We start from the raw sequence: 23,815 nt of genomic DNA on the forward strand, positions 1-23,815 counted from the left end.
GGGGAAGCCGCAGTGACATTTAACCCCGGAGCACAGACGCCCCTGTGAGTGAACATGGCCCCGGGGCCTTGCCTCTGCATGAGGGCCCACAGGACCTGCTCCTCCTGGATCCTCCAGAACAGACACTGAGGAGGTACGAGCACAAGGAGATGATCCAGATGCCTTCAGTCAGGCAGCAGCAGCAGCCTTTGAGGCAGACACCCCCCAGGAGGGCATGAAGGGCTGTGTCAGTGGGCTTGCTCCCCTCCAGGAGTCCCAGGCAGACACACAGTACCCACCCCAATGCAGCACGGTGAAACCTCCCCGAAAGCAAAACCAATCACCAGTGAAATACAAGCAGACAAGTGCCACTGTCGTGGAACCTGAGTGAAAAAAGCTGATCCTGGCTTTGCAGGCCAGGATAGGTCACACTGTGCATGGGTTATCTGCAGGCCAGAGAATTAAAAATCCATCCTGAATTACAGCAGAGCAGAGGCTTTGTCAGCTCTTCGCACGTGCCATGCATTCACAGAGCCCGCTTATCCCAGGACAGGCTGGAAAGAGAGAGGGGCTTCTGGTCATTTTTATTCATCCTCTGGCAGTTTTTAAAGGTCTGAAAATGTCTCAAAGCTTTTTCAAGACATGGAGGAAAAGAGACAATGAGCAAGCAAGGGGGAAAAACACATTTATGGGAGAATGGATGTTTTCATCAAGGAGCTCTCTTGTTCTACAATGGCCAGAAATGTATTTCTTGTATTGTCTTGTTACCAGTAAAAAGACTGAGTGATTCAGCTAAATAGAAAAGACACACTGGAAAGACACTCTGGGATGGCCTGCCAGGCATGTTCCTGGGGTTCAGCAGTGACAGTGTTTCTGCCCATGACACCAGTATCACTGGCAGCCTACTGAAAGTGCCACCCCAGCATGGTGCAACCACCACAGAACAGCTGAGCTACACCTAAACTCTGTCCTGCCTCCTTGTCTCACCTCTGCCTGAGACCCCCACCCAAGGGTGAAGCTCAGCCAAACCCCAGAGAGGACAAAATGAGAGCAAAGAGTCAGCTGGTGGCAGAAGGTTGATCCTCACCTCTCAGCAGACACACCAGAGCCAGGGCACGCACAGCAGAGTCCTGCATGGACTATGGGACAGTTATTTACTGGGGACTGGGGCTAATATTTGCTTGCAGGTTCTCACACTGGGATGCTCAGCTCAGCCATAACTCAAGGCAAGGATGGGCAGCACCAGGGAAGTTTATTGCTTCTGCTGAAAGGATACATCCATCAGAGCTAAAATGCCTCTGCATGAATCAAAGCTGAATCTCCCTCCCAGGCTGGTCATTTCATCTGCAAGGATTGACAAAACAGAAGGAATTAGCAAGAGCAAGGGCTGTGACAGGCATCAGGACACTGTTCTGAGGGAAGGAGGACACCAGGCTGAAAGCTCACACAGCTGAAAAGCCCCTGGTTCAGGCTCTCAAACAGCAGGAAGGGCTCTGTGCCAAGCTGAGGGAATCTGCACATCTCAGACATCTCCACCTTCCCCAAGGACAGGTGCCCTCTTTGGGCTTACTCTGCACAGTCCCTGCCCACAGATGGAAACTCTCCTCTCTTGAAATAAGGATAAGGGAAATGACAGTGACAAGAAAGGCCACTTATGCTGATTTAGCAAGTCCTTAAGAGCACTTTGTGCCTTGTGCATGGCTGAGTTGGCTCCAGCCCTCCAGCTGTGCCCCTCTCATGCTCTGATCCCACAGTGCAGGAAGCCACAGTGAGGATTTTTTAATGACCATCAGGACACCATTACATCCTATGTCTAATTTACTCTAGTCTCAGGATAGACAAGCACCAAAAACATGAGTTGGGCTGTAAAAGCTTTACCTTGCAAGATCACTTCATTAAGCAGTTGTTGCAGCTGCAAGGCATCAATAGTTGAGCCCTAACACAAAATGAAACACAAAGAGAGATCTGTGAGTGTTTTCTCCTGTGTCAATTTTGCCCAAAACCTTTTTTTCTCAGGCACTGTGGCAACCAAGAACCTCTGTTTATGTACCAAGGGAGCAGCAGCATCCTCTCTGGAGCATAACAAGGCCCTCCACACTGCCAAGCCACTCCAAGTTCTTCCCTACAGCTGCAGAGGAGTTACAGGCACAACGGTGGACACAAGATTGATGTTGAAGATGGTGGTAATTGTAAAAGTTAGGCTTTTTCAGTAGCTAGCTGGTTATTAGTTTACATAGTTTTAAGGCACAATAAGCTTAAGTTAACTAATCACCGTACACTACAATGTGGATATGTAGCAGTTTCTGTAGCACATTTCTTATGTCTTTTACGGTTTTTTAACTCTTGTTTTAGTTGAGTCACTCTCTTATAGTTTTCTTCTACTTAGCTGAAGCAGTAAGCTTGAGTTATGATTTTATGAGGTCAACAAGGCTTTTCTTTCATAAGGCTTTACTTATACACAGTACAGGCACTGCCATCACCGTGGGGTTTGTTCTGCAGGGATGGGCAGCACAGCAGGCAGCTGTGCAGGTGGGCTGGGAGCACAGGAGCTGCTTCCCCCGGATCTGCCCATCAGTGATCCCTGCCTCCCTCCCCAGACACCCCCGGGGCACCCGGCGTGGCAGCCCCTGCTCATTTTCACCTTCACGCATTGATATAACCATTAACTGCAAGAGGTTCATTGTGCAGAGACTTTTGACAGTGATTTTTTTTCCTCTTGACTAAGTCAAGGAGTTCTTTATAACAGTTTATTAAACCATTAAAAGCATCTCCTGTGAGCACAGAGCTTGGCTCTGAAAGAGCAGGAATCAATTACTCAAACGCTGACTGATGTCTGGTTCCCAAGTGCTGAGAAGGCAAATGGAAAATGATGCTGATGAGAGGGGGGACTGCCCAAGACTTTCTAATTGCTTTCAGAAAAAAAACAAACCAAATAAAAATATAATAATAATGAAAAAAGAAAGTACACAAGCAAGCCCATCACCAGCATAACTATAAATCTCCAATAGTCCACTGATATATAGCACTAGACAATCTATCCCAGCTGAATGTCCCATATTTCTGGGGGTTTTGGCAGGTCAATCAATACCATTTTCAGGGTATCCACTTGAGGATGAAGCTACATTTCCAAAAAAAAAATTCTAAATGGATTTGTATCAACACCATAGATCAGTTTTACTTTTTTTCAAGTCCAGATGTCATATTTTTATTATTTTTTTTTCAACAATATGTTTTAGAGAGGATACCTGCTTAGCATATCTTAGGAAAAGAGCTTTATAGGAGCTGTCCTGGTTCTGTCTTGATACATCCTGCATCAAAAACAAAGAGCAGACATAAATAATTCAGCTACGAAACAACTGGAGGCAAAAGTCTGCCAATCCAAGCAACACTTTAGAGGGGCAGGGAATGTACAGCACAGGCTGCAGTTTTCACACCCCCAAAATAAAGTCAACTAGGAGTGAGTAACTGCTACTGCAATGAAGGAAGCAACATATTTCAGATGTCAGCAGTTAGTACAACCAGGAAGGAGAAGTTCAGTGCCTAAGGAAGATGACAGAACACATCCAGGGTGGAATTCAGCAAGTCAATACCTCAGTATAGAGACACAAGGCCTGATCCTTATTAGCAGACCTTGGTTGGGACCACTGCTCAGGGCACATGGAGATTCATATGAACCAAGAAAATAGAGCATGAGTTGACTTTTCCTTTCTCTTGTACCTTCTCAACCTCTTGGACTATACCTGAGCAATTGCAATTCAATGGTTATGTGATTTTTTTCAACCTTCCAGTGAAATGATCTACCTGGCATTAGGGGGAATTATCCTTAACATTATAAAGTTTTCAGAAAAAAAATCCAAGCCCAAGACCCAATGTCCTCATCTCTGTGTGAGATACTTCATACCAAAGAAGCCCAAATACCTGAACAGGAGCAGAAACTGTGGGTACTACAATTCATCAAAGTCAAAACATTGACTAAGGACTAAAGTCAGGTAAACTGACAGCTTGTCAGTGGAAAGAGATAAAAAGTCACCATTTACACTACCCCTCTAATGGGGCTTAATTGTGTGCTGGAAAATGAGTCATAAGGAAAGGGCTGTTTTCTGCTCTCCTGAAGCAGCTTCTCACTTCTGGCTTCAAAGATCTGTGTCTTTGAAGGCTGTAGATAGCAGCCTCTCAGTGTCAGGGTTTTGCTGGTGGGACTAGCAGGACTGGACCAGCCCTGGCAATGTGCACAGCTCACAGCAAGTCAAAAAACCCACAGTAGCGGGGCTGGAGAGGAAAACATGTGGGCTGAACTAGAGATGCAGCCAGTTTCAAAGTGCAGTTTGCTTTATGTCTCTGTCTCTTTCTTCCTGATGAAAATAAGCAGAAATCTGATTTGATTTTCATCCCTATAGACTCCTGTGCTTTATAGGGTCCAAGCACTTAAATTACATCATTCCCATGGAGAAGGCATGTCCAATCCCATTCACAGGAATTAAGTTTCTCTCTCTCCCCCAAAGATATACATCTTACAGACACTGAAAGAATTTAGAAGCTTTTAAGTGTTTTCTCCCCTCCTATATTTGGTTTGTCAAAGTGTTAAAGATGGTGAGGTGAAAAGGACAGATGGACAGGCTGACAAAGGGACTGTATAAAACCTGTTTCCTCAAAAATCAGGCTCTGAAAAAGACATGAGAAGAGGAAGGGCTTTGTTGTCACTCCCATCTATCTAGAGAGGTGGCCAGCAAAGTTGCAGGGTGCCAGAGTCAAACTCTGGGACAGTAGTGGGTGGTAAAGGGAGAAAAAAGCAGGTGAAGAGGAGTCAGTAAAGGTGACCAAATGCTCACCATCAGCACCTTCACCAGTTTTCAGACTCTTACCATTGGCAGCACTGGGCTGGTGGGGGAGTTTGGGTTCCTAGAAAAGAGTTACAAGAATCAAACAGGGAGAAAAGAGGCCTTTCCAGAGCACTGATTTGCAGCTGTGGCAGAAGGCAGGCACCACCAGCAGCACTCACACAGCTCACAGCCCCACAAGATGCTCAGCACCCATGGCCCAGCTCAGACAAGGCTGCTGCACCAGTCCTGGGTCTCTCTGTGCAAACAGGCACAGTCAGGTCTGAGTCTCCAGCTGCTCTGGGGCCACTGCCTTCCCCAAGCCAGCTCTGTTGGCACCAGCAGCAGAGAAAGGGCAGTTTGTCTCACCCTGAGCACGCCAGGACTAACCTCACCATGCAGAGTACAGGGCTGCCCTGCCTTCAGCCAAAGAAATGTTTCCTTTCTCTTTGCCCAGCTTAACAGTCAGGAATAAAAACAGCATCTGGGCTATTAAAAGGCAACATCTAAATGTCTGCTGACTGCCTGAAACTGGGCCAGGGTCACTGTTTCTAAGGCACACTTGTCAGCCACATTCAGTACTTGAGTTTTGCTTGTGGCAGAGAAATTAGACAAGCCAGGTTCTATTTTTATAACACCTGCATAGGTAAGTGCTGCAAAGACCCTCTGGAAGGTCACATCCATACTTGGCCTAGCTCAGGAAGGTCTGTGAGGGTCAGAGGCTCTCCTGAAAAGCTCAGTTCCAGGGCTGAGCTGTCTCACACATGACTCACCCTGCTGAAGGCAGTCCAGCCCACAGCACGGACTCCTTGTGTTTGCTCTCCATAACTCAGGAGTTGCCTCAGTTGGTTCTGGGCTATTTTTGCCAGGGGCCAAAGCCTGGAAAGCAATCTCATTATTAAGATATGGGCCAGTGAGGTAACTGCTGCAATCACATCCACTCTAAAGCTTGCTGAAGGCACTGCACAGCTGATGCTCACAGGTCATTTGGTGAATGCTGGGACTCAAAGCTTGCTTACCTGGAGTAAACCACACCCAAATATTCACGTGGTAATGTCAATGTGTGTGTGTGTGTGGTAATAGCTGCCTTTGCATGAACTCAGATACCATTTTTCCACTGAACTTATGTCCAAGGCTACTCTCATGCCTACAGGGAGCCCTGCCTGTCTATGGGGTGGCTGAGTGAAAGGATCAAGGCCTTTCACTGCTCTTGGCTTCTCCAGGTCCCACTCTGAGCAGAATGGGATGTGGTCCATCTGGCATCCAGCCAGCAGAACATAAGAAACTACTGAACAGCTGTTAAGAATTAGGGAAATCAAGCTCCCAATCCTCCTTTCAGCAAAGAGAAATGTTCCCACAATCAGGGTTCAAGGACATATCTGACAATTATGGTTCCCTGGTGTGGCTCTTTGTACCAAGGCTGAGACCCTTGGTGGCTGCAGATGAGCTCCTGCCCTGCTCTGCAGTGCAGGACTGATCCCCCTCAACAGGTGTGTTATACTCCTCTGTGCCTTCCCCACCCTCCAAGGATACACTAAAAGCAAATTGCCACATCAGTTATCTTGACATTAAATAGTTAATTCCTGGCAAGCTGTGAGTCAGGGGCCTTTAAGGAGTGTGCATCATCTTACTCATGGTAGTCTTGACTCTTTATGAAAATTCGTAAGAGAAATTTGAATTCCTGGTCCGCGGTTGCAGCAGGAACAACGGCGTAAGTTCCCGGGCTCAGGATGAAGTAGCTGCTCACATCTCGGCTCCGGATAAAGATTTGCTTCAGAACTCTGGAGTTCTCCTGAAAGAAAAATACAGCTGTCTGTCTTCCTGCTAGGAAGCAGAGTAAATCAGAAAGCACACTCCCAGCAGCCTTCCATTCCCACACCCCTCTGAATGCACACTGCATCTATCACTCCTCAACCTCCCCATGGGCCTGAAAAGCCCATCCAAGGGACAGACTTTTTTCAAGGACATATCAAAGTTGCTCAAAGGTGGAGGACCTGAAAGAAGCAGAAGCCAAAATGAATGTAAGGAGATTTGAAGAGAACTTCAATTAACATTAAGCAGAGTTCATGGAGGAATCAAGGATGAATATTATTACTAAAAATTTTCCTGAGATCTTCTGTGACTCAAAGGGGTCAGAGAGCCCTCTAAGCATGTCACTCAGATGACAATGCTTCAAGAACCCCAATCCAAACCAGCAAGTGTCACAAGAAAACCGAGTGTTCTGATCTTTCATCTGTTATTCCAGTATTTTTTTGCTGAGATGAAACAAATATAATGCAACAGCTATTACTATGATGACATGTAAAGATAGCATAATAAAAAACCCTTCCTTAACATATTCCCCAAAATATATCAGCGTGTATAAATTCCATTTAGAATGGTTATACAGCGTGGCAGAGTTATTTATGAGCCATGCCTTTGGGAGACAATAACATAAAACTGCTATTTTGGAAGGAAAAAAAAAATAGGATGACTACTGTTACAGACGGCTGGGAGGTACACAGACTGCCAAGTATTATGGGTCAGATCTTGAGCAGATAGAAATGGGCAGTGCTGCAAAGAAATAAATGGTGTAATACTTTTCTTCCCCCACTTTTGAGCCTTATTCCACATTCCTTCTGGTAAAAAGCAGAAGCAGATTAATATCTCAACAGAATCAAAACCGGTGTGAGATAAGAATCAGCCTCTATACATTTCTCAGCTCTATCACACAACATTAAACTTCCCTCACAGCCATGTATTAGTGTTCCACGTCTATATTTAATCAAAGGCTTCCTAGAGCTATCAGATACGTCCATTCTGGTTTGCATCCTTGCCTGCACTGCATTCTGCTCTCATCCTGCCAAGGGGTAATACTCCTTTTACTTCACAGCAACATTTTGATGTGTCTCAAAAGGTACAGAACAGCCAGGATGACGCTGCTAATGAATCATGGCAGAGAAAGAGGATCAGGGAGGAAGAGTGAAGCCACATGAATCTTGCCAACTGCACTCTCCCTGTGCAAAGAAACCCCCTGTAAACTTTTACCCACAGATGCTCTGACTGCCCTCAGGCACTGAGGCTGAACACTGGGAAATAAATGGAAGGAATGGCACACACACCCACTCTGGTTTTAGCTCCTGGACTTGGCTGTAGCTTCTACCAGGACAGGACACCAGGCTGGCTGTGAGGAGCTGGTAGAGCAGCTCCCATATTAAAATACTTCATGTGTGTCCATGAGGGAATGTTGTCTGTATAGTCCTCTGTGTGAATATGCACCTGTATAATATTGTTTCTATTAATAAAAGCGATGGTGTGACAGAGCAGCCTAACTGTTCCCTTGCCCTCACTGCCAAGGTGCTCCTCAGTAATCCTGGTGTCTCCAGTAATGCTCTGTTCTGGCCCTGCCCTTCAGCTCCTGTGTAGGAGATCACCCCTGAGGTCAGAAACCCAAGTGACCTGAGCCCCAAGGGAGCCTGAGGTGAGCTATGGGCTGACAGCCCACAGAGGCCATCTCATCCAGGCTGGACAAACTTATTGAGGGTCATCCATCCTTGGTCCATCTCATCCCAAGAGAGAGGAAACACACCTGACCATCAACTGGAGGGGAAAAAAAAAATTAAATATGAAGAAAGAATAGAGAAAATCTGTCTCCTAGTCTGCTTCCTGATTAAATAACCCCTTTTTTGAGGGAACCAAGACCTATATCATGACCTACCGGTGAAGGTCACTTCTCCTAAAATGAGTAACTAATCAAGGTGGATGTGTATCGTGCATGTGCACACAGAGACCTCCATATCTGGTGACTTTTGGGGATGCTGGAAGGAGAAATTCCCTGTTTCCCAGGAGCAGGAACTCTTTCTCAGAGGCACAGCTGGCCCAATGGAGTCCTGCAGGCTTGATACCCGCACAGGGCAGAGGATATCCTCCCATAGAGATAGTGAGCTCCACTTGCTGGAGGGATGCGCTTTTAATGACATCTTTTATTTCTCAGACACACTTTTTTTTATGAGCTACAAAACCATGCTCTCCCTTTATGAGGAGCTGTTAAACTCACGGCATCAATTATTTAAAGTCTGGGACTAGAATAAACCTCTCCAGAAATGAGGAGAATGAGAAGAAATAAGGGTTAAAGCAATCCCTGCTTCCTTTTTAGTCTTTGGGATTAAAAGAATAGCCTCCCACAGTCATCAGCCAACAACAAAAGTACTTTGGGAAGGGTTAGCATCCATCCACACTAGCAACTGTGCTTTCAGTAAGCCTTGTAGTGCTCTGAGAATAGCTTGAACAGGCACCTCTCTGGACAGTCACCAAGAAAAAAGCCTAGAGAAATTATAGTGCAGGTCCCAGGTATCTGAGTGGATTTCCTCTACACTGGTCTCAAGCAAAGGCTCTCATGTATTTTGTAAATGTTTCTACAAAGCTTTTCAGATAGAAAACAGGAGGATGAGTAAGACAGGCCCACTTTGGGGAACGAGAGACCATCTGCTTCCCTACTGTAGCTGGAATGCTGCTCGAGGGCTGTGGCTAGTGCTGGCTGTCATGCCTCTTGCCCAGCCAGCATGGCATGTCACCAGTGCTGCTGTACAGAGGATATTGCCCTGGCACATCTTCTAACCCAGGGACTCCCTGAGTTTCCCAGGGCTGTTCTGGGGTGCTACAGAAGTAAACGTGCCACCTTTGTTCCTTAAGACATGAATAAAAGAAACTAAGCCTGCTAGACTCTATTTTTACCCTGAGTTTCTACAATGGAAAGCACCCAGAAATTCACACCACATACTGACTTTTAAAAAGACCAAAAGGCAATTCAGTCTTTCACTCCCACATACAGGTAAAATAAACCACACAGAGAACAACAGTGCCTACGTGACATCTGATTGTGCTTACCGTGGTGATGAAGAAGCCAATCTTCAGGTTTTTTTCATCCTGCACATACTCAGCGTGTTTTTGCATGAGTGAAATCGCTACATTATAGGTTTTTGGGTTGTGATCTAGAACTCTGAAAAAATACTGAGGGTTTGTTGAAGCTGCACCTGCTGAGAAAGTGTTAATAGGTTAACAGCAGGCACAGAGATGTTCCAGCCTATTGTGTAAAATCTGGCTTGTGTGGACCCAGAGGAACAGGCAGTCACTGCTCCAAGATCCTTTCAATACAACAGAGCACTCGAGCCTCCACACTAGCACCAGAAGCTGAGGCATCTGGAGGTAAACTAATTGCACATTTGTCATTTTAGAATTCTCTGGCAAAGTCACAGAAGTCGTGTGGATTTCTCAACCCCCCCCATCTGCTTCACCTACATGGCACACCTTCCCAGCAGCAGAAAAGCAGTGGCTCACAATCAGGCACCTGACCCAGAGGCTGAGCTGAAAAGGACTGTGGCTTTGAGATTAAACACACAGAAAAGGACAAAATGGTGCAAAGCTATCCTCTCCTCCCCCCTCTGCTGATGTTTGTGATGGACAGACAGAATGTCAAGCACCAGAGGGAAACAGCTGCTTCTTGGCCAAGGCATTAAAAGGAAGCATTCCTGATTTAAAAAAAAAAAACAAACAATGAAGTGCCCAAACTGGGAAAAAAGTATTGAGATGGCAGTAGAGTAGAATTTAAGCCAGCTCCCTGTGCTGGGTGGCCCTGAAAGTTGCAAATTAGAATGATTGTACTTGGACAGGGTTTTACCAGAGGGCTGTTGGAAAACACAGCTCCAAGGAAAACAGCTCTGCCTGCACACTCTCAGTTCAGCCCCTGCATCTCCCTGCCCAGTCCCAGTGACTGTGGTGTGCAGCAGCACAGACATTGCTTTGTTACCACACCTTGAGACCTGGTGATCAGGTTAGGAGCAGGGGCCTGAAATCTGTAAGCCAAAACCTGTTTGCTGCTAGGTCAAGGCTCTTGAAGTCAAGCCTCTTCACTGATCAGATATTACCATGCTAGATTAAAAACACAAAGCCCAAATACTGATGCAGCTCTAAAAAAAAAAATAAAAGTGAGATGAGATAAGATAAAAATGTAAAAATATACTACTACTCATTGGAGCTTACAGTGCCAGAAGAGTTCTTGCACAGGCAGTAAAACCACCAGTCTTATCAGCCCAAAGACCTTTTTACCTTAAAAAATAGAGCTTTGTAGCACATTTTTTTCATTCCATATCCATTGAATTTCAGAGTACTTTTTTGCTCTGTAAAATCAACAGCATATTTGCCAGACCAGACTTTCTGAAGAGGTCCCCAGCAACACCTATTGCAACTGGCTGAAAGAAGATTTACAAGCTCATTTTGACTTAAAGAGTCCAGGGTTCCTAAATCACAAGTCTCCTGTTTTAACTCAGCAGCCAGTGCTGTTGCTTTGTTTCTGCCTGTTTAGCTGATAAGTGCTGTAATGGGGAAAGGCAGGCATTAACAACTGGCAATCAATACTTCTGCAATTCGGTGCTCAGAGTGAATGTTTCACTGTAAGCATCAGTGAGAGGAGGAGATGAGCAGGTACTGAGCATCCATTACCCTGGGAATAGCGGTTCCTCCTCGTGGGAAGGCCTGGGCTCCACAGGCTGGTGTAGCTGTTCAGAGACCACGTTGTGCAGTGCTCATCTCCAAAGTCCAGAAATGTTGGGGTGTTGTTACATATATACAGCCATGAAAACTGCTCCTGGAAGTTCTCACAGGACATCCTGCAGAGAAGGAGGAAAATCTCATCATTCAGTTGAAGACAGAAGAAAATTGCCAGGAGATGAGGGAGGTGATCCTGGCCCTCTGCTCAGCCCTGGTGAGGCACATCTGGAGTGCTGTGTCCAGTTCTGGGCTCCCCAGTACAAGAGAGACACAGAGCTCCTGGAGCAGGTCCAGTGGAGGGCTATGAAGATGATCAAGGGACTGGAGCATCTCCCTTCTGAGGAAAGGCTGAGGGAGCTGGGGCTGTTCAGCCCTGAGAGGGAATCTCATCAATGTCAGCATCTGAAGGGAGGGTGTCAGAGGCTGGATCAAGCTCTGCTTGGTGATGCCAATCAATAGAATCAGAGGCAATGGGCAGAAACTGATGCCCAGGAAGTTCCACCTGAATATGAGGAAGAATTTCTTTACTGTGCAACTGACCACATGCTGGAACATGATTCCCAGAGAGGTTGAGGAGTGTCCCTCACTGGAGTATTCCACAATCATCACAACCCTGTGCCCAACCTGTGATTCTGTGAAGACACCAGTTAGGTATCCACATTCACCCCATGCCTTTAAAAAGGGATTGCTGAGAGCACTGCAGGCACCTGCAGCTCTGCTGGCTGCTACACCTTGCAGAAGAGCTCAGCTCTCAATGTATTCTGGGCTGCCCTGACTGCCCCTAATGCCCAGGGTAAACCACAGGACATGTTTGGGGTATCTTGCTGGAGCCCTGTCCTGCCGCCTCCAGCTTTTGCACCTCCACAGTGTTCTGTCCCACGCTCATGCTTCACACAAGCCTCAAGTGTGTATTTCAGACCCACCTGCTGTTGTCCTGCTTTCCTCAGAGCCCCACAGGGCACGTGTGCACTTTCTGAATAATCAGTTTTTCTAAGGGACAGCCCACACATGGCTAAGCTGTATCTGAGAGCAACCAGAGGCAGTGAAAAACCACAAGCACCTGCAGAGAAGTTAAGTGCACAAGCTCAGTGACCTGCTTAGCCAGCTGTCCCCTTCAGCATCTGTCAGTCCAAGGTTCAAACCACACACTTTATGAGAGGCAGTGTGACAAAATGACCAGGCATCAGAGGGCTGGATTTTTACTTATCTCATTTTTTTTTTTTCATCAGCTTGTCACTTAATCTTGGCCAACTCCATTTTTTCAGGTCTTGTTTCCTCTGAAACCACAGGGTCAGGACAATCTCCAATGAGCTGTTTGCACACAGCTAACACAGGGTGCCTTGAGCCACCACCAAGAACAGAGATCTGCCAAAATTACTTTTTTTCATAATAAAGACAAACATAAAACTCAGTAGGCAAAGGAACAATAGGGAAATACCAGAATTCTCCATCATCCTTATTTCTGAGTAGGGCTTCTCTGTATTTAGGCTCAACACGGTCCCATTGAGGAGAGCTGCAAAAAAGAACAAATCAGCAAGATGTGAGGCACAATTTTTCATCTTCAGCCTATTCCTCCAACCAAACTGTCAGGTCATGAGGGATCAGGAGGGGTGAACAAACTGCTCATTGGAAACAGGACTCTGTGTGATACCTTCATAGCCAAGGCCAGCAAATAAAACTCTGTGCCTTTGCTATGCCTGAGCTGCCCACCCTGGGGTGGGGAACCCTCCCTGCTGTCCTGGTCACCTGTCCCCATGCTGGAGAGGTTAGTGAGGCACCAAGCACAGGGCTCTGAAGCACTGATATTACACTGACCTGTAGAGAGCACATTACCCAGTCAGACTTGTTGTTTCCAAGCAGAGTGTTTATAATTAAGTGATAATTGTACTTTCTGCAGAGTTTAAGATAAATAAACAGCACGTGAATCAATAATTTATTGATCTGTGCAGGTTACCTGGGAACGTGCTACTGACATTTCAATTACACTTAGGATTGTAGTTCACCTTTGCAAAAGGATGGGAGGATGCTGGCAGAGCAGAGAGCAGCTATTCCAGCCTCAGACACCTCTGCACAACCCACCAACCCTTCCAGACACAACACTCCAGCTTGACTTTTCTCAGCAGAATGCTTTGTGTGTGGTCCTAGCAACAGGGAGGGCTGGGACACTATTAAATAACCTAAGAGTGTCACAAGAACATCTCTCTAATCGTGGAAACACTGATGCAATTCCAAAAGGAAAACTACAATCTATTTATCTACAAAACACTCTTGCAGTCTATGTCATTCCTTTCTCTAGGAAAAATATGTTAGATTATCCACACAGGCAGCAAAGTGGTCCTTGCATCCCCCCAAAGCTGCATGAAGGATCCGAAAGATTAGTTGAAGCCATTCCCTAGCACTTTGCCTTTGGGATAACCAAGGAGCCTTTCTGGCCCTCTGTGTTCAATTTTGCCCTGCTCCATGGACCCATCTAACCATCCTCTTCCCAGAGTCAGACTCATGAGAGCAGGAGAAACAGGAGAAAGGTGGATGTGTGATTGCTGCAGGAGAATTCCACAGAAGCAGCCACCCAGCATCTAAGGACATGGTCAGAGCTTACTCCAGGAAATAAGAACTCTTTCATCCATGACTTCTGTAGCATTTTGCACTGGGTAAAATGCATACACAGACAAGAAGGGACACCTGAGCCTAGCAAGGCTGCATTAGTGTTCCCTGGGCTGTATTTCTGCAAGCAGCCGCTATGCAGATGGAAAGAATGCTTCTAATTAGCTGATTTGGAAATATTTGTTTTGTTAAAATGGGTGTGGGGCAGAGGTTCTTATAAAAGAATTCTTATAAAAAAATTATTGATTTCCTATGACATTAAAGCTTTAAGACCCTACTCATCACTCCAGGGTCCCTTCCACTCCCCATGGCCCCACGGATTCCAGATCCTGATGATATGTTTCCAGCCATTCTTGTAGGGGATCTGTAAAGATGAAAGAAAAACAAACCCAGTCACAGTTTTTCACAATTGTGATATTCAGTGAAGAGAAGGGTAAGAAAATGGAACTTCCTCTACACTCAGAGACTAGATTTAACATCTGATCTCATTTTCCCAGCAGCGAAAAATCAGTGCCTTCTGCTACATTGCAAAGGAATGATGTGTGAGAGAAAACTGCACCCATTTTGCTTTCCTGAGGATAGTGAATAGCTGACACAGAGAGAAGCAGCAGCATTCCTGTCACACTGCATGAATTCAACAGCCTTGGGAAATTCCAGTGCCTAATTCTGCACATCTGATGCTGTGAGTCAGCAAAGGCAGAGACTTTGAGGAACGAGGTCACCAGACTACCTGGAGTGAAAGCCAACAGTCAGCACAGAGAGCTGACAATATACAGAATCTGTGGGTCTGTGGCTACAATACTGTGGTTTGCAACAGCTGGGGTGTCTGGTGCTTTCCTCCTTTTGCTGCCACTGATTTAAGTCAGAAGCAACTAACTCTTGCCAATGAAGCCAAAATGGTGGAAGTGGAAAGGAGGGGCAAACCTTTGTTTTTGGGCTCTCCTTATGCACACAGGCGGTGTTGGAAACAATACTATGGCAGTCTCTTCCCAGGCAAAGGCCCAGCTTCTAATCATTTCCCCTTAGCACAATGCCTCGGATGTCTTGGCACTTCTTTAAGTGGGACAAAGACTGTTCCTCCTCTCTGCACACACCAGGAGCAGCAGGAGGCTGGAACAGCCTGCCTTCTCCTCCAACAGGATTAGGGACCCTTCTGCCCCTGCCCTGCAAAGAGACAGCTGGGGCCTTTTCTGGAGCTTGGCAACCCCCATCTTTCCATTTAGTAGCTCCTTGGCTACAAGAATGTGTCCTCCAAGAAGCAGCACACTGGCTGTGATGATAGCACCAAGCATGCCATGGCACGGGGGGACATGAACCAAAGCCAAGCTCATAGAGAAAACCAACAGAGAGAGAGAGAGAGGGATAAGGGAGAAAATACCTTAGGGAAAGCAACATCCCCTTTCCAAAGTACTTTAGGTTCCAAGATTCAAATGTTTTGTAGCTATCTTGCTTGACAGCATAGCTATTGTTTGGTTTCCCTCTTCAGTGTTAACTCTCCCTGTGTGCACTACAGCTTACTGGGCTAAGCCATGTTCTGACTTCTGGCTGTAAAAAATCCTTAATTTCTTTTGATCCATGTGATAAATTGGTTCTCAGATCATCAGTATTAATATTCAGCCAGGAGCAGTTCTGCATGAGTACAGCAGCTTTTAAAAGATGGAGAAACGCTGTTCTTGAACCAGCGATTTACTTTTCACACAGTGATTTTTGGCAGCTTGTGATTGAGCTGAACAAATGTAGATTTGCATCACATGACAAATCCCACAATTTCAGGCAGTGCTTCTACTTACATTTGAAACACAAAAGCACATTTTTTAAGAGTCAGCATCGAATGAAAATCTCCAGAAACGTATTTTCTGCTGAAGTGTCCCAAAACAAAAGTAAATTTAAGTTGCATTTTCCATTAGAAAACAATATGGATTCAGATATCCTCCCTCCTTTCATTGTGCCAGAGTCCTTCCATCTCTTGGAATTTGAACTATGTCCTTTTCAACAATGCCCCCTAAGTGTGAGGATAATTCAAATCACTCTGACTGGAACGGCAGCACAACTTCCCTGTGGTGGATGGTCAGTACAAGATGTCCAGGCAGGAACAAGTCTCTGATCTTACCTTCACAGCTCCTGTGACAGTGTAGGCATGACCCTGTACAATCCCATTCCTCAGCTCTATGTTTCTCCTTGACTGCAGAAGGGAGAAAGCACAGCTTTTAGCTCTCTGCCACACTGTAAGGACATAGTCAGCAGCTCCCAGCACTGTCACTTGCCATGGCACTAAACAAAGCCTCACAGCAGCACTGCTGTGAGATACTGAGATACTCCACAGGAGCGTGACTGTTCCCACTGCAGCCATCAGCAAAGCAGGAAATTTAACAAATCTACACTTCTTTGCAAATTCTTCTATGGTCCAGAGCTGCTGCAACTACAGAATGACCTGGACTGGGTGGCTTGCTGTCAGACTGGGGGACTGCCAAATTTTCCTGCCACTCTCAGCCTACTCCCTGAGCTGAGGGAATATCTTTGGCTTGTTTGCAGCAGTGAAGCTTCCTGTCCATAGGAAGTAGGCACCACAGGAGCAGTGTCACACACTTTGCAGTCACATGTCACATGCTGTAAGGGAAGCCTTGGAGACATTTTATCAAAGGTACTCACTATCACAAAGCCTTTTACAACTTCCCTGCATTAATACCAGTAAGCCTGCAAGCCACAATGAAATCATTACATCAGAAGAGAGGTGTGTTTTGGCCTTGCCAGTGTTGATCACAAAGTTATGAGGCTGAAATCAGGCCTGCTGCAGGAGGACACCATTCTATTGCAGTGGAATTAGCCAGGAGAGATGCCACAGCCCCCTCTCCATCAGACCAATCCATCTACATCTGCCCAAATGCCTTTACATTCCTTACTGGAAAACCTTTCTGCTGCCAAGATCCCTTCAGGCACCCATAAACCCATAAACCCATAAACCCATAAATTTTACAGAGTGGTTATGGACTTCCTTTCCCCTCCAAAGAGCCACCTTTGTGCCAACACAGTAAATGGAGACAGGCATGTGACCAGCCCTGTGACTCACCTGGCCTGAGGTGCTGCACCCCATGAGGCACCGAGATTTGTCAGCTGCTTTCAGGATCTCCTCCAGATCAGGAGGTGGATCCTTCAATGAAAACTGCACTTGGACTCCACCTGTGAGGTCTACTAAAGCATCTGAAAGGTAGCCTCCATTCAGGTTCTGGTAGGAGCCCCGCAGCCTATGGAACAATTTTTAAAATATAAAAAAAAAAAAATTAAAAAAAAAGTTAAAAAAAAAAAAAAGAGAGAAGTTAATTAGTCCTTACACTGTTTTCATAAACAATGCACAGTGCTTGCTTTAAAAATGAGCGTGTGCATCGAGGTGGTGAGCCCAGGGGAGCCCGGGGTGTGCAGACATTGTGGCCAGGTAATGAAAGGAAACGTGATCGAAATACTTGGCCAGGCACAGCACATGTCTTGTGGAAGGAATGAGACAAAGGGAAAGCTTTTTCTATGTATTCATCCCCATCTGAGGCAGCTGTCCAGAGCCATTTACAGACAGTGGAAAATAATAAGGTGCATCTCATGCCAGCACAAGCATTTTAGGGAGATGAGCTGCATCTCATCTTGAAGCACCCTTTTTTTTGTTTTTTTTCTGAACAGGAAGGGAGCCAAGGGTGACTAGTTCAAATGGATGTTTCAGGTAAAATGGAGCTGAACTGTTAGTTTCTGAATCATAGTTATACAGGACTCTTCACAAAAATGGCCAGTATTCCTTTTGCAAATGAGAAAAAGGAAAAGAGAGGTGAAGGTATTTACCCATGCTTCCAGGGCAAGGCAGAAACAAGTTCTCAGCACTGTTCCCAGTTCACTCTGCTAGAGCACAATAATAGGATAATAATTTAATATTGCCAACACGGTCCTTGTTGTTTTTATCGTGTGGTTTTTATTGAGACAGCAAATAAGCTGGAACATGCCGTACTTAGAGCAGGTAGAGCATGCTGTTAAACCCCACCATACACACTGTATTTAATGAATGTAATCAAATGAAGTCTGCAGCTAATTGTATTTTGAAGAGTTGTCCTTGTCCTACACTGATGAAAAGAATTTGTCTTGGGCGCTGGGGAATAACTTCTCAAATGGGAATCTCATAAACGGCATTGCTTGCAACTTTAATTTAATAGAGGTTTGGTATGCATTGTAATTAAAACCTTATGCAGCAAATTGATACTGAATCCTGAGTCAACTTTTCTGAGATATCTCAGGGCAAAATGCATTCTCTTCCTGAGTTGCTCTCATGCTGCTTTAAAATTTCCATATTCCCGACCAAATCTGCCAAAATTTCCTCTTTTCTTCATCTCCACTTCACTGCACTGCAGATGTTACACCAGCATCAGGTACCAAGTTCCAGCCCTTCATACCACCCATAACACAGGACTTTTTCTTCAGCATTTTTAATAATGGGAAATGGGCAAATGTCAAGGGACCACAGTCTGATCCCTTCCCTTTCCAGAGGATTTTTAAAAATTGGTATCTCTTTATAAGGCATTATTTACCCTGCATACTCCAGGGGCCTCAGCTAAGGGTCAGAGCTCTTTGTGAAGTAAGAGCTGATCAGAGTCCTAGGAGTGCATGTGCTGTGCCTGGGCATGTTCTTCAGTCATGCTTCCTCTCATTGCCTGCTCCAAATGTCCACATGATCTCTGATTAGTGACTGTAAACAAAAGTAATCCCCGCTTAGACTCTGCAGTCTTAAACAGGGTAACGTGGGAAGAAAAAGAGAGACAAAGAAGTTTGCCTAAAATAGGAAGATTCCAGGCCCTTTTGTGTCACCAACCATTGCCCTGCTAATTTTGCCTCTCAGGCATTAACATCCCAGAGCTGAACTGCGTAGATTTAGGGCTGGCTACCTTCAGGGCTGGGTACAGTTAGGTCTAACCCAAGGCCAACATCTCCAGTTTGTGTTGGCTGCAGCCACAGCTCCTTGCATAAATGACAGGACCACATGGGCAGCTGTCAGCCTGAACTCCTGCCTGTGTGCTTTGCACAAAGCAGAGGGTGAAACCAACCACAGAAAGCATTCAGCACTGGGTGGAAGAACAAACCAGGCATATTTACTTGGCATATGCTTTTTCCAGCAAGGATGGCCAGAATTCATTTGAAGTTCGGGGATGTACAGACAGGTATCTTCCATTTAGGAATGGCAGCCGGTCATCTATCACTACATCCACCCATTCTCCATATTGCCAGAACTGGAAATAAATAAAATAAAAATGTAGTTTAAAAAGAGAGTAAATAAAATAAAATAAAATAACAAGCCTCTTCCAAGCACTAATGTCCATGCAAAGAAAAAGCTTCCTGAACCAGCAGAGGAATTCATCTAAAGCATGGATATGTGCAAGTTTTCTCCTGAACTGCCTCAGGCTAGTGGTCCCCATTGTTAACCAAGTTACCAACTGTCTGGATTTCCCAGTGCCAGGGAAAGTCCTTGGGGAGCATAGCTAGTCCTGCAATCAGTAGGAGGAAAGATTCAACACAGGGAATATGCTAACATTCTTGGGTGATAGAAAGATTTCAGGAAGATAAAGAACAATCACACAGGTGGATTCCATCAGCCTCACTCCTCAGCCACACTTGGATTTTCCCTGCACAGCTCTTGGCCAGAGAGCCTCTGTCAAGATCCAGCCTCTAAATTTTCTTTCCTCTGTATTTCAATTAAGACTCTGACACGCTGTCATGGACAGAGACAGTGCAGTGACTAAAGAGTGTTTTGAGGTGTTATCCATCTCCTTGATGGATGAGAAGGACACAGGCAGTCTCTCCAGCATGTGGACAGAGCAGGTGTTTCTCCAGCTGATCCAGCTGATGAAACTTTTCAAGGGAGAAGACAGGAATAGAGATCTGCTGGGATGAACTAAAGGAGCCATTTCCAGAGTCATTAGCAGATTAATGTAGCTTAGCATGATTCGAAATCATAAGAGGCCAAGCTCTTATTTGCAGTAATGCTAAGGACTCTAGTGGAAGTATGCCAGCAATAGATTTAGTCTAGCATGATTTTATTTCAACAGCTTTGGTCAATGAAAAACCCAAAATGAGCTGTTCTGCTAGAAAAGCACAAGACCAGATCTGCCCAGCAGCAAAGCAGCTTACAGACTGCTCAGCTGAAAGCAGGTCTGATCCTACTTGTGTTCTGCCTCACCCAGGCCTCTCCCTTGCTGCATTAGTGGTGGCAGGAGGTGGCAGGGTTGGAACCTCTCAGATGAGCTCCAGGAGAGATCTGAAGCTTCTGCTTGATTTTGGCTGGAAGGGGCTTGAGGAAAAGGCTTCCACTGGCTGTCCTCTGCCCGAAGGAGAGACAGGCAAAAGGACTGTCCAAAAGGAGCTGTCCTTTCAGTCACCCAAGGAGCCCTTCTGTCATCAGGCAACACCTAGGAGCAGGTCTGTGTTGAGAAAAGGTGTGACATCCAGCCACACCTCCCCACAGTGCTTCATGTGCAAACACAGCAGGTAAACAAGGAGAATGTACAGAACTTGCTGTGGGGATTACTGCAGTCCAAACCCACTGAGAGATGTTTTTCCAAAAGTCAAGTTCCTTGGCCATGTTTGGTAAGGAGCTCAAGCTTGGAGGCTGTCTGAATGCAGTACTGTGTTTTTCTTCAGCTGCTTTGTCCTGACTGACACAGACTTCCAGATGGTGGCCTCATCTGAGCTCACAAAGACAGGAAAAGCTGCAGAGGGAAAGAGAAACTTCATGGGAAGTCCTAGAGTGCTCTGGAAGTACAAGAGTGGTACGGGAGAAGCTGTTCTCCTGCTTTCAGAGAGGATCACTTTTGGGCTTGATTCTGGCTTCATGAAATTTCTTTATATCCCTTTATGGGATTTAAGTACTGCAGCTGTGAATGTGGTAGTAAATAAAACCAAGAATCGCTATTTGGGCAGGATGCAAAGAGGGAAGTTCTTCACTTTCAGGTTTATAATAAGCCTTTTAAACCAGGAGTTGATTTTCCTGGGCTTAAGAGAAGGAAAAATAATGGATAGTCTCAAGATCACAACAAGACATATAAGGTCCTGATGGTGAAAAGGAGAATGCTGTGTGGTTACTTTGCCTCCTTTTTTCCTTCCTGGACAGGGATCTTGGAAAAATTCAATTCTGGAATCAAGTAAAGAGAAAATTGCATGTCAACCAACTATCACGGGCCTTTTGCATGGTGTTAAAAAGCACTTTTTGGATGTTTCCTGAAACTGAGGTCTTGACCATTTATGGTCTTTAAAGACTTCATTCGTTTCTTTCTGAGAGCAGGGACATTAGCACCCAGGGCAGATCCCTCCAGTGCTGAGTTGATGGACTGTGCAACAACCCCCTGCAGTTCCCCAGAGAATACTTTTGTTTTATTTTCCCAAGTCGAGGTGCTGCTCCTCACTGTCACAAGGAGTGACACACTGCCTCATAGGCACCACAGTTTCTGTGGCAGAGAAAGGGATTCCTGTACAAACATGGGACTAACTTAATCCCTGGGGAAATACCATCACTGTAATTATTTCCTAGATAAAAGCATTGCCCATCATAACTACAGCTGATGAAGTGCTTAACACCCTTGACTCTTGCAGCTGAGCAGCTCATGCTGTACAGGAGCACTGGAGCAGCCCCTTGTGCTCCTGAGAGGCAACATGTTCCAGTTCCAAAATGGTGGGGAAAAAAGTTATAAGTTAAATTTTTATATTAGCATACGATATGCCTTGTTTGCGATTCTCCACTGAACTGAGCACTGGTGGCTTAGCCTGTGGATGGCAGTAAAATATCTTTGATAGAATAATTGAAAGGCATTGCAGAGAAGCATTTCCATTCAGAGGAGCTTTCTCAGGGGTTTATTGCTCAAGGAAAGCCAGAAACAGTTGCACTGATTTGCAGATGAGATGACAGGGAAAACATTTTCAAATACTGTAAGGTATTTATACTGCTTAAGATTTAAGGATTGCGCCTAACTAATCTTTTCAAAGCTTCCATGAAAGACAATCCAGCTTGCATCCTCTTTAATGTGTTTTAAGCAGACTGGTGTCCCTTCAGCTGCTTTATCTCATATAGTGTGGCACTGTATGCTGGAAATGGGCCAAGATAGAAACATCTGGTATTCTAAGGAGCAAAGGAACAGAACAAAATTCAGACTGTCCACAAGATAATCCTCCTGGTGCTGCTCCACAACAGTCTAGGAGGTCAAAGAAGTTTCACTGCCAGAGCTCTGTTTGGTGCTGAACTGCATAAAACAAAAGAGATTTGTGAAATAAGGGGGGATGAGGAATGGCTGAGTTTATCCTGATTTTCTCCACATCCAGTTTAGCTTCTGGAGTTTAATGGTGCTGCAAGCTCTTCTAATCCCACCAGATATTTGTTTGACTCAGATACAAGTAAGCAGAGCCTGCCAGTTGCTACCCGAGTCACCCTCCTGGGAGATTCAGACAATTTTAGGAGTTGGTAGAAAGTGAGATTTACTAAAAAGCCTTGCTCTTCTCTCTGAAACAAATCTCTTTTCAAAATATCAAAAGCCTGTTCCTCTGATCTGCCTCTGAGGATTTGTAATTTCCAGCCATTTCAACGAGCTAAAAGGGCAAGGTGAAGTGGGGAAACAGAAAATGAGCCCAAATAGATAGTGCAGGTGAGATGACAGACATAACAGACTGCCCAAATCAAAGCAGCCACCAGAATGCCATCTAAAACATGTATGTACACAAATAGATCTGAACAGCTGGTAGAGCTGCCTTTGCAGTCATAACTTTCAGAAGAGGGCATCAAAATCCCTGAATTGCAATTGCACCACCTGGAACACAAGGAATCATTAAAAAAATGCAAGATTTTCTGCAAAGTTCCAAATTGGGAGTCAGCACCGAAGAACCAAAGCATTCAAGGATGTTGAGATGTGGGGCTGCAGCCTGGACCCCTTTGCAGTCCAACCAGCCAAGCTCAAGTGGTACCAATACCACAGGGAATACGTACCCGGAAATGAAAAATCCCAGCATAATCATCCTGGAATCCTTGGTCCTTTGGTAAAACATTTTCCAAAAATTGTTTTCTCAGTGTCAGGGAGCCCAGAGCAGCCAGCATCCAGCAGTCACCTCAGGGGAGGGAAGAATCCAGCGCATTCAGTCAGTTACTTGCTGTTCTGGATCACAGCTGACTCTTCAGAAAGAGAATGGGCTGCAACATCTAAGAACCACTTTGATAAAAGAAATCAACATTCTTCTGTCTCCTTTTCCCCCTCCAAAATGCTGAAGCACTACCCAGGATTCACCAGTAATGTGCACAGGGAACCCTGCTGCCACCCAGCCATCCTTTTCTACTTTCAGGCTGCTCCTATCTTTTGCAGTCATGTTGAGACTTGCTGTCCAGAACACTCTTTAGGAAACCTTCAAACTTCTCAGTGAAGTGGGAAATGGGAAGGCATTTCTTCCTATGTGGGAGCAGAGCTGGCTCCAAAGACAAACATGGTCCAGGAGCTCAGGATGGAAGTGACACAGGGTGCAGATACATACTCTGATACTGGGTAAGTATCAGAGGAGTTGAACAGAAAGTTCCACAGGAAAGAAAACACTGGCAGTCAAATGAATACATTAGGATGGAAAGAAAAATTCAGTCCTATACCTATTGGAGCTGTGCCTGCTTACATTTAGCTGTGTTTGACCCTTGTACTTGAAGCCTCTGCCTCATCTCAGCTGGATTTCCATTTCTAAGCCTGGCCTTACAAAGACAGAAGGCAGATGCCAGACAAAAGTAACAAAGATTTGAGCTGCTGCATTTGGGAATCCTGTTAAATATCTGCAATAAGTTGTGTGTGGACTTGTGCCAGTCTAGATTGACCTGCACTGATTGTTTACTGCAGCTACCATGGTCCACA

At 45.4% G+C, this 23,815-nt stretch overlaps 1 protein-coding gene across 5 annotated transcripts in view; it reads right to left on the bottom strand.

Annotated features, from left to right (window-relative positions):
* Nucleotides 1–23,815, bottom strand: part of LOC107202433 (calpain-13-like) — a 48,552-nt gene that overhangs the window by 9,951 nt on the left and 14,786 nt on the right. For 2 of the 5 annotated variants that reach the window (XM_015623169.1, XM_015623166.1), the window contains exons 4-16: nt 22,918–23,036; nt 19,047–19,180; nt 16,993–17,167; nt 16,036–16,107; nt 14,204–14,289; nt 12,760–12,834; nt 11,274–11,440; nt 9,663–9,808; nt 6,428–6,588; nt 4,842–4,878; nt 3,225–3,287; nt 1,858–1,915; nt 1,256–1,323 (exon numbers count right to left, since the gene is read on the bottom strand). In XM_015623169.1, coding sequence (XP_015478655.1) covers nt 1,256–1,323; nt 1,858–1,915; nt 3,225–3,287; nt 4,842–4,878; nt 6,428–6,588; nt 9,663–9,808; nt 11,274–11,440; nt 12,760–12,834; nt 14,204–14,289; nt 16,036–16,107; nt 16,993–17,167; nt 19,047–19,180; nt 22,918–23,036 — 1,361 coding nt within the window. Of the gene's footprint in view, nt 1–1,255; nt 1,324–1,857; nt 1,916–3,224; nt 3,288–4,841; nt 4,879–6,427; nt 6,589–9,662; nt 9,812–11,273; nt 11,441–12,759; nt 12,835–14,203; nt 14,290–16,035; nt 16,108–16,992; nt 17,168–19,046; nt 19,181–22,917; nt 23,101–23,815 lie in introns of all 5 variants that reach the window. The other 3 variants (XM_015623168.1, XM_015623165.1, XM_015623170.1) reach the window with 2 other exon arrangements.

Source organism: Parus major, chromosome 3 (genome assembly GCF_001522545.3).
Source record: "Parus major isolate Abel chromosome 3, Parus_major1.1, whole genome shotgun sequence".
NCBI classification, from domain to species: Eukaryota; Metazoa; Chordata; class Aves; order Passeriformes; family Paridae; genus Parus; species Parus major.